This window comes from Sarcophilus harrisii, chromosome 4 (assembly GCF_902635505.1).
Source record: "Sarcophilus harrisii chromosome 4, mSarHar1.11, whole genome shotgun sequence".
Lineage (NCBI taxonomy): Eukaryota > Metazoa > Chordata > Mammalia > Dasyuromorphia > Dasyuridae > Sarcophilus > Sarcophilus harrisii.
Genome location: NC_045429.1, coordinates 388848458 through 388864886, shown reverse-complemented (window position 1 = coordinate 388864886; position 16429 = coordinate 388848458). Strand labels below are relative to the sequence as shown.

The following is a 16429-nucleotide window of genomic DNA, read 5'->3' as shown; positions in this document are numbered from 1 at the left end:
TTGTTCCAGTGTCAAATATGAACTAACTACCAAAGAGCTGGCCTAGCCAAGAACTGCCAAAGGGAGTGCAGAGAGACTTCTGATATGAAATGGGGCAGCAGCAAGAGTGGCCAGCACTTTGGCCAGGGAAAAGGGAGCAGGAGCTGAGGAGGGAGCACCCCAAGTCAGACATTGGGCCGGCACAGGAGGAACACAGAATGCTCACTCAAAGCCCATATGCAAGAAACTTTTATCTTGAGGTCTTCAGATATCACAACTTCCAGGGGAGGATATGCTTTATGGTCTTATAACTTAGGGTCTTAGTAAGCATTCTGAGAGCCTGTCATTCTCATTTTTCGATTTTTACTGTTATAATTGTATGGTTGTGAAATTGATTAGTCATATCTGACTCTTTGTGACCCCATTTGAGGTTTTCTCGGCAAAGACACTGGAGTAATTTGCTTCCAAGTTTATTTTATAAATGAACTAAATTATTTGTCCAGGGTCACACAGCTAATAAATGTATGAGACAGATTTGAATTCAAGTCCTTCACTCTATCCACCTTGCTGCCCCCTTACTATAATACCTCTATTCTTTTGGGGGAGGGGATTTGCAGGGCATTTGGGGTTAAGTGATATGCCCAAGGTCATGAAGTGTCTGAGGCCGAATTTGAACTCATGACTTCCCGACTTGGGGCCAGTTCTCTATCTAATGGGCCATCTAACTGCCTTACCTTTATTCTCTAGAATTGATACTAGCTTGCTGGGATGTCCAGTACAGAATCCTTGGGATTCTGGGCCGGGTCCCTGCTCATGTAGAGATAAATCTACATGAGGTGACAATAAATTCTTTGTGTCCTAGTTGTCCTGATAGAAGTGTTAAGTGGGGGAGAGGGGAAGCAGAAAATGCAGAGTATAAGGTAGTCTATATTCTCCCTGGCCACCAAAGGGCTCTACCCCAAGGAATAATCTGCAGGATAAGATTTGCAAACTTAGTGAATTCAGGAAAGATCAGGCTATATGAGCTTTTAATCCATTATTTACTCTCTACATATTGGTGAGGTTAGGTTCCTCACTTCTCTGGAGATACCAGAGACTTGAATGGAGAGGAAATTTTAGAAGTTTTAGGTGAAAGGTAGAGTTATCCAAATCTCTGGCTCCTTTTCCTAAGAAAAATGCTAGGAAAGGAGTATTTTAAATTTTTCCCACATTTAAATGTTATTTTGACTATAAAGTTACTAAAGTTATAAAATAGAACTTTTATTTTTTTGCTTATTCTGCATGCTAAATTCCAACTTATAAAATCAACTGTGCTGCTATCTTACTTTGCATTATAGAACATTTCATAAAATGATCTCCAGTAGAATAAAGGAAACTATAAAAAGGAAGAAAGCTAAAGTAAAGGAATAATAGCCCCAAGTAAAATACTTTAATAAATTAAATTTCATGCTATCTGGGATATCTAGTCAGTGAACACAAATAATGATTTTCCCCTACTCTACTTTTATGGGAGGCAAATGACCATTGTCTCCCCCACCAATGCCAAGAAAAATCTGATTATTGTTAATTAATTATTATTAGCTTATTTTAAAAATCCTTAACTTGAACTCTAAGGAATAGACTACAATATTCTGAAGTGCTTTTTGAAAGAAATATTAAGTTATATGTAATATAAGTTTGTATTTTATGATATGATATATATATAATATCTTAGAATATTTAAGTAAAGTACTCTGATTAACTATTTCCCCAATCTCAATTATGAATTTAAGGTACTTTAAAGCCTTTGAATGTACATTAGGTTTGAAGTAAAAATAAAAAGCAGATGTCATTTATTTTCCTTTGTTCTACCTGGAATACCCTGTACTTCCTAATTCTTTGCCATATACCCCTCCCAGCAGCCAGATCTTCCTTCCAAAATCTACTCTCAGTTGCTGCTTTGGAAGGGTCAGTGCTACCTTGAATGGTAAGAACATAAAAACATAAGAACTATCACAATGTGGTCAGATCCAGCAGTCTCTATCTTCCAGGATTCAGTCTCAAGTGGGGAGTCTATTTAAAAAAAAAAAAAAAAAAAAAAAAAGGTATCTACTCTGATAAATCTTATAAGTCTCTTCCTTTCCACATCAGCTGCTCTCCTGAAGGACAGAGACATGAGACATATATAAATATTCATACAGTGGCTGATAATTTTTCTAAATCTTGCTTAGTTTCTTCTAAGCTCTGCTGATTTGCATAACCTCCAAAAATATGTAATGTTTATTTTGAAAATCAAAAAAATAAGATTTTTATTCAATTGTAAGGTCAAGGACATTTGAATGATCTCTGATACTCCTTATCCATATGATCCATGAGTAGCTGACAATATTTTTACATGAAATTTACCCAGTTTTAATATGTATATAAAATTTGATTTAGGCACTGAATTAATAAAAAAAAAGAATAACATATATCTTGAAAAATTTCTTGGAACTTTATCTGAAATTTTTTGTTCATATTCAGTTTTTCTCATTAATTTTAAATGCTTTTGTAAAATATTATAAAACAGGATTTTTAAGCTGCCATGTCAGATTCTCTTGGCAATATAAGTGAAACCTAGTATCCCTTCTCAAAATAATAAATGCAAAATATAAAATACATATGATTATAAAAGAGACCAATTATTTTAAATTCTCAAATTATTTTTTAAAAACCATTTCTCAGAACTAACCCCTGCTATAAAAGAATCATTTTGGTTCTGGGACTGAATATCTCTTAACCTCTGTGGTCCACAGCCTCTTCATCTATTAAAAAAGGGATCATGAGCCCTGAGGTTCCTTCCAACTCTAAATCTGCCATCCTCTGACTCTTTGATATATACTTCCTAATTCTGAGTACCCACAGCTGCTGCTTCTTTTTTTTTTTTTTTTTTTTTTTTTTTTTTTACAGTCAGCACAAATTCTTAAAAGTATAAATTTATCACAATCTTGTGATAATACTAGCAGGTGATATTGTGATAAATGGCCAATCCATTAACCACATTAGAATTCTAGAGAAATTTTCTCTTTCAATTTAATTTTTTTTAAATCTAGAAAACTAATGAAAATTCATTATTTTAGGTAATTGATGAAATTTATCGAGTCCTGAGATATGTAAATTCTACCAGAGCCCCACAACGGGCTCATGAAGTCCTCCAAGAGTTAAGGGATATTTCCTCCATGGCAATGGAATACTTTGATGAGAAGATTGTCCCAATTCTAAAGAAGAAATTACCAGGATCAGATGTGTCTGGGCGACTCATAGGCTCTCCTCCAGGTATATACTATTTATATTATATCAAATTTTCCACTAATATTTAACTGTAAAATTTTACTTAAAAACAGTCTTTTCCAACCAGAATGAATGATATGTAACTATGACTAAACTTGGGCCCAGAGAAGAGCAAATGAACTTCCTTCCTTTCTTTAGGGGTGGAGTGAAGGTATTATGTATGTGGAACCCCCTACAAATACTCTCAGATTTGGTTGATATGCTAATTTTGTTGAACTGCCTTTTTATGTCTTTTTTTTTTTAATTATGTGTAGGGGAGTGGGAAGAGATAATCTTTAAAACAAAAGTGATGTGCTATTTATGATATTCCCCTTCTCTTCATCTCAAGACCATTTATGTCATCCCCTACTCTCTCCTTTCCATTAGTTTTTCTCTAAGATAGCTTCTCATCTTGCCAAGGTCAACTCAAAATGTATTCCTTTGATCTCATCCTCTCTTGTTTTTCTCCAGAAGATTACCATATCAAACATCTCCCTTTTGATTGGGTTCTTCCATATAGCCTTCAAACATGCCCAGGTCTTTCCTATCTAAAAAAACCTTTACTATATCCTACCATCCTATGCTACCATTCTGTATTTCTCCTCTATTCTCACCCAAATTCCTTGGAAATCATGTTCACACTCTTTTATTTCTTTTCCTCTTACTTTTCAGTCCTTTGCAGTCCAGCTTCTAAACTCATCACTTAACTGAAACTGCTCTCTTCAAAATCACTAGTGACCTCTTAGTTGCTAAATGTGATGTTTTTCCCAGTCCTTATCTTTTTTTTTTTTTTTTTTAATCTTAGTGCCATTTAACAATGGATATTCTATCCTTATTGTCAGCTGTGGGTTTCCACATATTCTGACTACATTCTTACTCTTGGTGACCAAATTTACTCTTGTGAAGTTTGCTTTATTGCCTTTAGGATAAAATTCAGACTTACGTAGGCAGCCCTAGTTTTTTCCCTTGGCTTGGGCCAGCTATTAGACATTAGATAGTCCCACAAGCATCTCAGACTCAACATGTCCCTAACAGAACTCATGCTCTTTCCTATCAAACTACTCCTTTTTAAATTTCCTGGTTCTTCTCTTTGAGAGTTGTGATTTTATTGGTATCCTTAATTCCTCACCTTTTCTTACCCCATTTCTTAATTCACTTACCAACTATTGCCATTTTTCATCCACAACATCTCTTTATGTCAGACCCTTTCTCAGATATCACCTTAGTTATCTTATTTCTAGACTATTGCAGTATCCTCCTAATTGGATTGTCTCAAAGGCTTCTCACCATTTTAGTTCATTCTCTATATAACTGCTACAGTAATTTTACTTTCACACAGATCTGACCGTATCATTCTCCTATTCAATTTCAGTGGTTCCCTATCGCCTATAATATAGAATACCAGTTTCTCTATTTTTTCTTTAAAGCCTTTTATAGCCTGACCAAAGTCAATTTTTCCAGCCTCCCTATATATTCTTTTTAATTAGCCCGTGTATATTTGTATTCATTCTCTTTACATTTATCCATGTATACTTATCTATATAATGTCTCTCCCATTAGAATATAAACTTTTTGAGAATTGGTATTATTTATGATATCCCCAGAACCTACTAGTAGTGCCTGACCCCATACTAATTACTTAATAAATACTTGACTGCTGAAAACCCTATTCTTTAATTTCATTATTTTTCCTAGAAACTATCCATGGATTAATTCCTTCTAAAGCAAATAAATTTAGAAGCTCTTGGGCATTAACTATGACTATTAGATTAGAAACTGAGTAAGGACTGACTCTATGATGAAAGAAAACTGTCATGGCATTGGTTTTTGGTTAACATTTATAACATATCAAAGTCCAAAAGATATGTTGAGTTAATTTTAATAGTGAGAAAAATATTTATTATTGCTACTTTTATTTCAGTACTTTTATAAACTTATTAAAGATGAGCTTTTTTGAAGAGAAGGGAAGTAGATGGAATAGCAGTAGGCTCAGAGAAAAGGCTAAAAGAAATACATTGCATCAAGGGAAAGGAAAAAAAGTTGGTGCTGCAATGTTACCCTCAATATGTTTCACAAATAATTAATCCTGATATGGAAAATCAAGATAATAATAATAGCTCTAGAAGCTAGTAAGTGGTATTAACATACAAATTGTTTCATTCTCAAGCATCTGTCTAGAAAAGATCACCAAATCAACCCAATTGATGATTTCTCATGAGTTCAACTTATGTGGATATAGATCCAGCTTCTTAAACTGTAGTTCATGACCCCATATAGGATCTTGTAACTGAATGGTGAGGGAGGAGGGTCATGAAATTATGATTAATTATCAGTGAATGTGTCATTAGTATACCTATACATCTGGGGTCCCATAAAAATTTCTTAGGTGAAAAGGGGTCACTAGAAAAATTTAAGAAGTCCTGCTATAGATCTCTACCAGATTTCCCTACAGAAACTTTGCCTCTCTCCCAAGTTCAACTTTGACATCACTGTCTTTTGAACACTTTCAACTGAATCGTTCCATAAATATCTCAAACTTAACATGTCCAAAAGAGAACTCATTGTCTTTTCCCCAAAACTCTTCTTTTCCCATTTTTAACATTTTGGTTGAGGGGCACCAATATTCACAAATTCACAATTTTGAGGTCATCCTCAATTCTTCCTCCTCCCCCAACCTTTCACATCCAATCAGTTGTCAAGTCTTGTCAGTTCTTCTTCCTCATTAGTATTTCATATCCGTCCCTTCTGTCCACATAGCCCCTGCCGTAAATAAAATCCTCTTTGTTTTTCACCTGGAACAATCCAATAGGCACCTAATTCTTCTCCCAGCCTTTAGTCTATTCCTTTCTAGTCCATACTCAGCATACTTATCAAAGTGAAACTCCTTATTTTAAACATTTATTTTTGCAAACATTTACTATCTTTTCCTACCACTCCCTCAATAGTCCAACAAAATAAAAACCTGCGTTGGCTGTATCCAAAAAATATATTTTAGATTGTATTTTATGTCTATTACCTCTTTGGTAGGAAGTAAGGGAGGGGGTGTGTTTCATCTTCAATACTTAGAATGGATCAGAATTCTAAAATCTTTTAAGGTTGTTTTTATTTATAATGTTGTATAATTATTCTATTCTGCTCATTTCATTCTGACCTCACAGGGGTCATCCTAGTTCTTCTGAAATTGTCCATTTAGTCATTTCTTGTATTTCCCATAGGTGAGCACCTCTCTAGTTTCCAGTTTGAGGCTTCTATCAAGAAACTTTCTATGAGCATTTTTGTACATATAGATCCTTTTCCTCTTTATTTAACCTCTCTGTAGTATATAGGCTTATAGTATATAGGCATATAGGATATAGTAGTGATATAACTGTGTCAAAGTATGCTGTTTAATAAATTTTGAGGCAGAGTTCCAAGTTTTTTTTTTAAATAGCTGAACCAATTTACAGGTTCACTAACAATCTATTTGTGCATCTATTTTCTGGTAGCTCCTCCAACACTTGTCAGTTACTTTTATCAGTTTTGCCCATCTGATGGATATTAAAGCTCAGAGTTGCTTTAAGATTCTCTAATTTTTAGTTACTTGTAGCATTTTTCTATAATAGCTGATAGCTTGGGTTTCTTCTTTTGAAAAATGCATCTTCATATTCTTTGATCTAAAATTGAAAAATGGCTCTTAGTCTTACAAATTTGAATTAGGTCCTTTTATCTTAGATATGAAACCTTTATAAAGAAACTTGTTAAAGGATTTTCCCCCACTTTTTCCTGTCTAATTTTAACTACATTAGATTTTTTCTTTTTTTTTTTTTTTTTAAGTGTAAAGTGTAAGTAAAGTACGTAAAGTAAAGTAAGTAAAGTAAGTGTAAGTGTAAGTAAAAGGAAGACTTTTAAATTCCATATAATCATAATTGCTGATTTCATCTTCTCTAATGTTTGCTTAATCATGAACTCTTCCCTTATCCAAAATCTGAAAGGTAAATTTATTTCTTGCCCCTCTAATTTGATGACATCTCTGTTTAAGTCGAAGTCATGTACCCTTTTGTGAGTTATTTTGTTTTATAATGTCAGATGTTAGATCTATATCTAATTTCTGGAATTTTCCAGAAATTTTTGTCAAAAAGTAGCCCTTCCCCAGTAACTGGGATCTTTTGGGTTTATGCTGCCGTGTTTTTTTGTTTCAATATGTTGTATTCTTAATCTGTTCTACTTTGACTTCTTTTTTTAACTAGTACTAAATCATTTCAATGTTTACTGCTTTGTACAATATTTTGTAATCTAGTGCTAGTGTCTTCCCTTCTCCCCTTTTTCACTATTTTTCCTGAGATTCTTTACCTTTTTTTCCCTCCAGATAAAGTTCATTATTTTCCTACTTCTACAAAATAACCTCGTGGTAGTTTGATTGGTATAACCAAAGAGAAATTTCTAAATCATAGATCTAATCATATTATTCCTTCTGGACAGGAAATTTCCATGGCTTCCTATTGCCATTAAGACAAATACAGATGTCTTAGTTTGACTTTTAAAACCCTTCTCAGTTTGCCTTCAGCCTTTCTTTCCAAGTGTACCTTATATGGCATTCCTCTTTCAAATGCTTCTGGGCTACCACCAACTTGATCTCCTTGCTCTTCCTCTATGGTAGTGTCCCATCTCTTCTCTGTCTTGTCCCTTGCTGTCTCCTATCTGGAATATCTGCCCTTCCACATTAGTACCCCAAGAAATCCCCATCTTCCTTCCATGCTTGGGTCAAGGGCCCCTCCTAGAGGAAGCTTATGATATCACTGAATCTTTCTAGACTTGGCAATGTTTGTCTAATTATTTGTATTCCTGTAGTTTCACCCACTTTATTCTCCATACAAAAGTAAAGAGTTCTTTGAAGGCTGTGACTTTATATACCCAGCTCTAGACACATAATAGGTATTTAATAAATGCTTACTGAATTGAGTATGACCTTATCCTGATACAGAAAAATGACAAAAAGCATTCTCAGCCCTTTGTTGTCTACTTAAACAGCATTGTAGAAAAGCAGAAAGAGTACTGGACTTAGCTACATTTTGGTCTCAAACTCCCTCACTAGCTATATGTCTTTATATAAAAATTACTCCATCTCTCTGATCTCTCCTTCCTTATCTGTAAGAGGAGCAGTATGGGTGAGGTGATCTCTAAGGTAACTTTTGGCTCTAAGAGTCACTGATTCCATAAGTGAAAAGTTTGTGTAAAATATGGCCTTTTACTTTAATTGGATTTATACGTTAAAAAGTAGTGTGATGTTTGTGTTTCATAGTATTCACCTATTTTATAACAATAATTCCAGTGCTAAAATGTCTTCCCAAACCTCCTTATCAAATGTTGTCAAAAAATGTTGTGGTCATATATAACTTGTCCATTACATTGCATTTCACTTGGTTTAGAAGACTGTAGTCTTCAGAGATAATTCTCATTACATCCTACAAGATCTGTGTGTCCACTTCAGTCAATCAATTTATTTTTATTGTTATTTTTCAGATAATTATTTACTAATTCTTCTGTTAAAGTAGTTAAAGTCTTAACAATTATTTAAGTAATGCAGATGTTTATAAGTTTTACTTTCACAAAATATATCATTAAATGTTCTTCTACAACCTAATACTATGAAATCTAACTTTTTAAAAAGTAATTAATTCGTGTCTCTTATAACTCTCTTTTGCCACAGTCCCAGGACCTTCTGCAGCTCTAACAACAATGCAGCTTTTCTCCAAACAAAACCCTTCAAGACAGGAGGTCACTAAACTTCAACAACAAGTAAAAACAAATGGTGCTGGTGTGACTGTACTCAGGCGTGAAATTTCTGAGCTTCGCACTAAAGTGCAAGAACAACAGAAACAGCTTCAAGATCAGGACCAGAAACTTCTAGAGCAAACCCAAATCATAGGGGAACAGAATGCTCGTTTAGCAGAGCTGGAACGAAAGCTTCGAGAAGTCATGGAAAGTGCAGTAGGAAATTCCTCAGGGTCTGGGCCAAATGAGGAGTCTCCTCGGAAACGGAGAAAGGCAGTGGAAGCCATAGACTCTCTTAGAAAATCTAAACGCCTTCGAAATAGAAAATAACTTGGAATTCAGTTATAGCTCCAAAAAGGCATGGCTTAACAGCCTATGCACTCATGCTCACATGGATACTTGGGTTTAGCAGCATGGTGTCCTTTAGGCTGCTCAGTCTTCAGAACACAACTTAGACTTTGACATTACTCATTGTTGGGACATTTTCCCCCTTTCTGTCTGGGTGGACTGATGCACAGGATGTTTTTAATTTGCAATAGATTTGTAATAACTAGACCCACTCTATCATGTTTTGAGGAGTTAACCTTTTTTTCTGTGCAGATGATGTATTAAAGTAAATTTATTTGTGTTTCTGCATATATGCACATTAAATAAGGATCTTAAATAAACCCTATCTTGACAGACTAGAAATGAAGTTTAAATACAGAAAATGTCCTGTTCACTTGAAAGAAAAGACCTACTATTTAAATGGACACTATCTTGTGTAAAAAACAAGTCAACTTTTTGTTACAAGTGACCTTTGTCTGGAATGTCTGAAAAGTAGTTAATACTTTTTGGTATTGAAGTAATGGGTGATTGAAAAGGACTTCTACAGTATTGACTGCAGAAGAAACCTCTACAGTATTGACTATATATTTTTATAGACTACTGGCAAGGGACTCATCCAGCTATTATATACACAGTTACAATTCTCTGTTGGAACCAGGTCCTACATTTGCATGGATAGATGCATGCACTGCCTTTATAGCTCGCTCAAGAGCACTTGCACTGGTATTGACCTTGAACTTCTAGATTTTCCCATTGGTAAAGAAAGAAGTTCCTAAATTCTTAGTTCCCTAGTTAACATCTGCTCTCATTACAGCAGGCAGAGGTGAGCTTGATCCTTTAATGGGGAAATGTACTAGTTTATTTATAAAGACCTCTATTTATATGGAGGTTGAATAGTACTCAAGCCTGTTGCACTATACTTTCCCTGGAGAGTTCAAGTACTCTGGCAAAGGCAGAAACCCAACTTTCAAGGCTCTTTCTGTATATGTAGGATCTCTGGTTACTAGTACTGTCTTATTACACTACTGTGTCAGTCCATGGGTAAAATGTGATGACCGAGTAGTGGACACTGCTTATCTGTCTAACTTTTTCATCAGTGAAGCAAAGTCCATTCAAGAAAATGGTTATACGATGAAAAGACATTTATAGCATTTCATTGGGAGAGGGGAGAATAGCCAAGGGAAGCTTTTTAATACTAATGACTATATTTAAGCTTTCCTTATTCTAAAACTTTAAACAAAAGCTTTAATTTCTTTTTGCACTCCTGTTTTAAACTTGTAACTGGAAAAGCATGTCTTGCACTGTTCAATCTTCTGATTGGTCACTTTAACAACCTCTAAGTTGTTGTGTACAGTGATTATTTTTCCCAGTTGTATATTTTTGAAACATTATACAGATATCACTGTCCTTATTTTATTTTTTAGTGTATTAAATAGCTATCATTTGATTGTTAAAAATTCTGTTAAGCAACTCTTGCCTTGGGCTTCAGTGAAATTAAAGAACATTTAGGTGTAGCATGGAAAAATATTTCCTTGTGGAAGTTTGATATCTAAATTAAAGTCTATGGGTAAGAATCTTAGCTTAATAAAGCACAAGGTTACCATCTTTTTTCATCCGTCCAATATAATGAGTTATACTTCTCAGTTCCAACAAAAGTAAAATTTTTCCTATCCATTCATAATTGTCTTTAAATTTGTATCAGTAACACCTAACTTGGAAAGTCCATTTACAATGTATGTTTTAAGTAAAGATATTTAATAAGCTAAGCTGATGATTTGTTTTGGGAAGAGATAAACCAACAATTTCCATGAAACATCTTTGTCAACACAGGTAAAAGTCCCAAGTTGGAATTCATCTCAGCTGGTTTTCTTTTTTGTTATCAAGTTATCCATAATGTTATAGCTGGGGTGGAGGCCTGCTGGAATATACCGTGGCCTTTACTAAAGACTGCTTTTCTAGAATTCAGGAGATTTGGTTTTAAGTAACAGAATATATATTTATCTATTATGATGATTATGCATTTAACAGTCTTAGTTTGTATTAAGAGGAACACTTTAATAGGTCTTAATGAATTACAAAAAATCTGTACTCCTGGGAAAGGTTTGTTTGGTACACTATCCACTTATGGCTTCACTATGATTCACGTTTTATTTCTTAACTCACCTTCATTCAGACTTTCTTTTCTTATGTTTCTGTATAATATCCCAAGTGTCTAGGCTGTTTGACCATTATGGTCTCTCCTTAGTGGATGTGAACAGGTGGTTTTTATAATAAGCAATCACCATAATAGAAAATAATTGATGATCAGCAAATCGCAATTTCTGACTTTAAGCACATTAAAACCAGATCAAACCAGTTTACCATTTACAAATTACCCTTCCATGATATTTCCCTCACATAAAAATGTTTTTTACAAGAACAAATGGGACATACTTTAATTCTAAAGAAATCAGCTTCTTGTATGCTTTTTAATTTTTTTTGTTGGATGCTACTTGTTTTGAACAAAAGGTCCTTCTCTTAAAAGGAACTTAAATTTTTTTTTTCCATATATTGGGATTTAGACATCTAAATTTAAGCACTTTCTGAATTACATTTGTTAACAGATTTTCACTTAAGGGAGAAAGGAGAGGGGTAGGCACTGCAGACACCATTGCTCATTTTTTAATTGCAAAAATTCTAGGAAACAAAAAAATAAGATAGGAGATATCCCCCCCCCCCCCCTTTGGGCGATAGGAGATTTTTATTTAAGTTTCTGATAGACACTAATTACTTTGATCCACTAAAAGTTGATAATACACAGTAATTTCAAGAAAACTATCCTATTGTTCTGAATTGTCATTAATTTGAATGGTAAATAGTATGATGTAAGTATGTTATACTAAGAAATCACTTGACAGAATAAATAAGTTTGCACTGCAGTATCCCAGCTGTTTTTCAGAGCCTTTTCCAGGAGAGCCAGCTTCTCATTGAAATTGCTTTGTTTTTATGGACCACACTTACTAGTAAATTCATTCTGCTAAAATGGATTTTGAGCTATAATACAAAAAAAAGGCACTCACAAGGAATTTAGGGTTTTCGACCCTAGCATCGTTTGTGTTTTTCTATGTGAATATTATTTGTTTCCTTATAAATAGTTTACAAATTTTATGTTATGAAATCTTTATCTGCATTATTTTTTCAAGCTCCTGATTGGAAGAGGCATTGTGGTTTGGAGGAATGAGTACTGGATTTAGTCAGAGTACCTTTTTTCAAATCCTAACTGTTACCTGTGTTGTTTTGGGCAAGTCACTTCACCTGTTAGCCTCAGTTTCCTCATTTGTAAAGTGAAGGATTTCGGCTCTCTAGATGGTCTTTAAAATCCTTTCCTACTTTGAAGCCTAAGTTGTCTATTGTACTTGGACTCCAGAAATACAGAATAGACATTTGAACATGTTATTAACCACACATTTTAAGAGGACCCTGTAGGATTCCCTGAAATTCAAATTTGATAGCCACTATTGGAAGCAACATTTTCTATAATTATGATTTTAGTTTTGACTTTTTTATAGAATTGAATTTCTACAGAAGCTGGTCTTAAACTACTTAGCTCCAAAACAGAGAAACTTTTGACCTAAACATTAAAATTCTAAAGGAAATGGTTCATTTGGCTCCCAATATGGGTAAAAATAAGGAAGGAAATTAATACTTTAATCTAGAGAGCTAAAAGGAATGTTACAGTTTAATTATCACATGAATATCTATGAATGGCACATGAAAAGATTGTGTAATGTGCATTACATCTGGTTATGGATCATTTAAGTCATTGATACTGTTTGCATTATTTATGCCATTTCAAAACCTGCACTTTAATCTCCAAAGAAACTAAATGCACAATATGCTGGCCAATTAAATTAGTTTTTTGGAGGTGACTTCCTTTTTTAAGTTTTTATTTGATAGTTATAGTGATTTCTGAGAATACTTGTATATTGCCCTATTTCAAACAGCATGTAAGTTTGTGATGTTAGGAAAAGTGAAAACAACATAAATCTTAAGATGTAGTGCACAACATAATATCTTTATATCCACTTCTGTCTATTCTTGAGTACCCTATTATCAGGCACCTTTTAAAAAAAAAACAAAAAAACAATGCTATAAATAATAGTTGAGGTTAAAAATAAAAAGTTCCCTGAAAAGCAACTTTCTGTATAGGGAGCAAGCTGAAAAGTCTGGTCATGCTATGAAACTCCGTGGATTTGGAAGCCATCTGAGTTAGCTTCTAATGATAAAAAGTAGCTTTTTAAACTCTGCCAAATGTCTTTATCATTTTGGTACAATTTCCTTAACCAAGAAACACCAACATTTTCTTTGAAATCAAAGGGGTAATAATGAAAATTACCCTATAAAAGCTGCGTAGTAACTGCTTGTTTTTGGTTTTGAGTAGTGAGGGCTTTTAACAATAGTGTTGATAAAATGAGTACATTGGTGATAAAGTTGCAGGCTGGAGCCAGGTTCTTTTGACTGATCAATGTTGATATTGCCTCCACCTATGCAGAAAGCAATCCCTCCATGCCTTCAGCCTGTGCAATTCCTGTCAATGTCTTTACAGAAGTCCTCTTTTTACAGAAGATCCATCCATATATGCACTGGAGGCCTTCTTCGTGTTTGTTTTTTTTTAAATAGTTTGTAATCGGTGTAGTGCTCAGGCTATCCACTTGTCCTTCCATCATGCTACATGACTAGCCCACTTTGTACATGTTGTCACTGATGTTTTTTATATTTCTCATGGGCAAGTCATTGTTGACAATATGCTGCAACCTACGTATACTTATTCTGTATCCATTACCCTTTTGGTTTTCTTAGAATTTTTTTTTTCATTTGTTTCATGATCTGCAGCTATATAGCATCAGTAGAAAACATTAATGTTAAAAATACGGATTTTGGTAACACCAAACAGTTTGGGATCATTGAAAGTATGCATGATTTCTCAAATGTGATCCAGCTGAGTCTTTTTCCCTACTCAATTCTGGGCTGAGCTCATCATCCATACTAGTCTCTTGAAAATTGGCTTCTTAAACCCCCTAAAATATGTAAAAATACATATGTCCCAAAAGTTTGTATTGAGTTCCTAATATATGGCAAATATTAAATCTAAACTTACCAGTCTTAATCAGAAAGGACATGTGAGAGATTATAAATATTGGTGTGTTCTTTAGGTTCTTTGACCTTATAGAATATGTGGTCCTTATTCAGAGTCATACCAAAGGACATTACTGGTCATAAGAGTATAATATTTTTAATGTGGTACCATTTCTGTTTACCTATGTCACAATGAACTAGAGGTTTAGTTTCTGCATTTTAAATGTTGATGACCTAATGCAAGCATTGGAAAAGTGAGAAACACCTTCCAGTCATACATCAGGGTACTTCAATAAATATGTTATTACCAGTTATAGTTGTATTTTTATTTTGTACACAAAAGAAAATGGAGATAATGGACCATTCAGATATACCTAATGGTCACAGACTTTTAAAATGGTGGGGGAGGGAGGGGAAAAAGGATGTAAAAGAAACAGAAGTGGAGAATGAACATTTGAAAGATGAGTAGCAGTAAACCATGACAATATATTCAAATTCCTTAGATTAATTCCTGATTCAGAAGAAAAGCTGTCGAGGCCTCTGGTGCTAAAAATAACAAGACATATGCACTTAACATGAAACCAAGAAATTAGTTTTGTGAACTGTAGTACCCACCTCCAAATATATTTCTTGGGATTTTCACCTTAATGATGGGTTACTTAGGACTAAGAAAAAAAAGAAAAGGAAAGAAGTGCTCTAGCAGCAACTTACTGAGGTGTGCATTTCTGAGTAAGAATGTCCAGCACCATTGCTTTATTCTAGTCACCTCCCCAAAAGAAGGATGGAAATGGAATGGCAACTGCTTTATATCTTGGATTTCAGGAGGCTCACAACATATTCTACTTCCCCATGTACAAAGTGGAAAGAGAGTATTCCTATGAATTAATTAGGAAACCAAACATCTTAACGTACCCTTTCTTCAAAAATTGGGAATTTTGTGTTTTCAAAAAAATTACTGTGATAAATTAGGCTCCAATATTTTAGATCAATACATTACTGATGATCCTTTAGAATAGGGGAAAACAAACAAAACTTTTTACCTGTATTGTATGAATTCTTTATATTTTTGGTGAAGCATTTCCTCAAAGAATAAGAAATGTTAAGGGGGGGGGAGGGGGATGAAATAAGTAGTAGTTATGAAGTTAAAGAGGTACAAACAGAGTGATGTAACTTAAATTTAATAATTTTATGAGAAACCGCTAAATGGCCAGAGATCCCTGATTTCTTAATTTCTCAACTTTTCTGTTCACTTTTTTGACATTTTAAAATTTTTTGGAGGTTCAATAAACTTAAAAATCTATTTCCCCCTTTTGATCATGGTAAATATTATCGGTTATTTCTAATGATTATGACCTAACTTTTGTCACATTAAGTGTAACTGTGAAAATAATAATAGCAAACATTTTAAGAAGTCCTAAATATGTTATATGGACATCTAAACTTGGACACTTTCTACTTTTATAATAGTCTACTTTGGATTAAACATTTCAAGAGCTTTCTTATATTCATAGAAGTTGAAGTTACTTTAGAAATAAAAAGAAGATAGATTCAATGATTTACTCAAGATTACGCAGCTATTAAGGGTAAAGCTAGAATGAGGGCCCACATTTCTTATTCTCATTCACAATTCTTTCTTATCCCCTGCTTCCAACTTGATTAAAAAAAAAAAAAAAAAAAAAAGCACCACTTAGACACTGAACCAAATCGGAATTGAGAAATCAAGAGAAGGAAGGGACCTCAGAGATCACCTAATGTAATTTATACCTTTACTAGAATTTTGTCTATAAAAGATTCTATAGTGATTATTCAATCTTTGCTGAAGATCTAGTGAATGAAAATCCACAACCTAACATGGAAGCCCATTCTACTTTGGGAAAACTCTACACTACTGGTTAGGAAGCTGTTCTTTTTAGAAATGTCTACTTCTTTGCTGCTTCTATTCATTGCTACCAGTTCTGCTGCCTGGGGT

The 16429-nt window shown here is 34.0% G+C and overlaps 1 protein-coding gene across 3 annotated transcripts in view; it reads left to right on the top strand.

The window, feature by feature from the left end:
• The window catches only part of FBXO28 (F-box protein 28), a 62446-nt gene extending 47674 nt beyond the window's left edge, over positions 1-14772 (top strand). Inside the window, exons 4-5 of one of the 3 annotated variants that reach the window (XM_031967061.1) lie at positions 3078-3273; positions 8954-14772. In XM_031967061.1, coding sequence (XP_031822921.1) covers positions 3078-3273; positions 8954-9348 — 591 coding nt within the window. In that variant the 3' untranslated portion in view covers positions 9349-14772. Of the gene's footprint in view, positions 1-3077; positions 3274-8953 lie in introns of those variants that run through there. The other 2 variants (XM_031967063.1, XM_031967062.1) reach the window with 2 other exon arrangements.
• The last annotated feature ends 1657 nt before the right edge of the window (positions 14773-16429 follow it).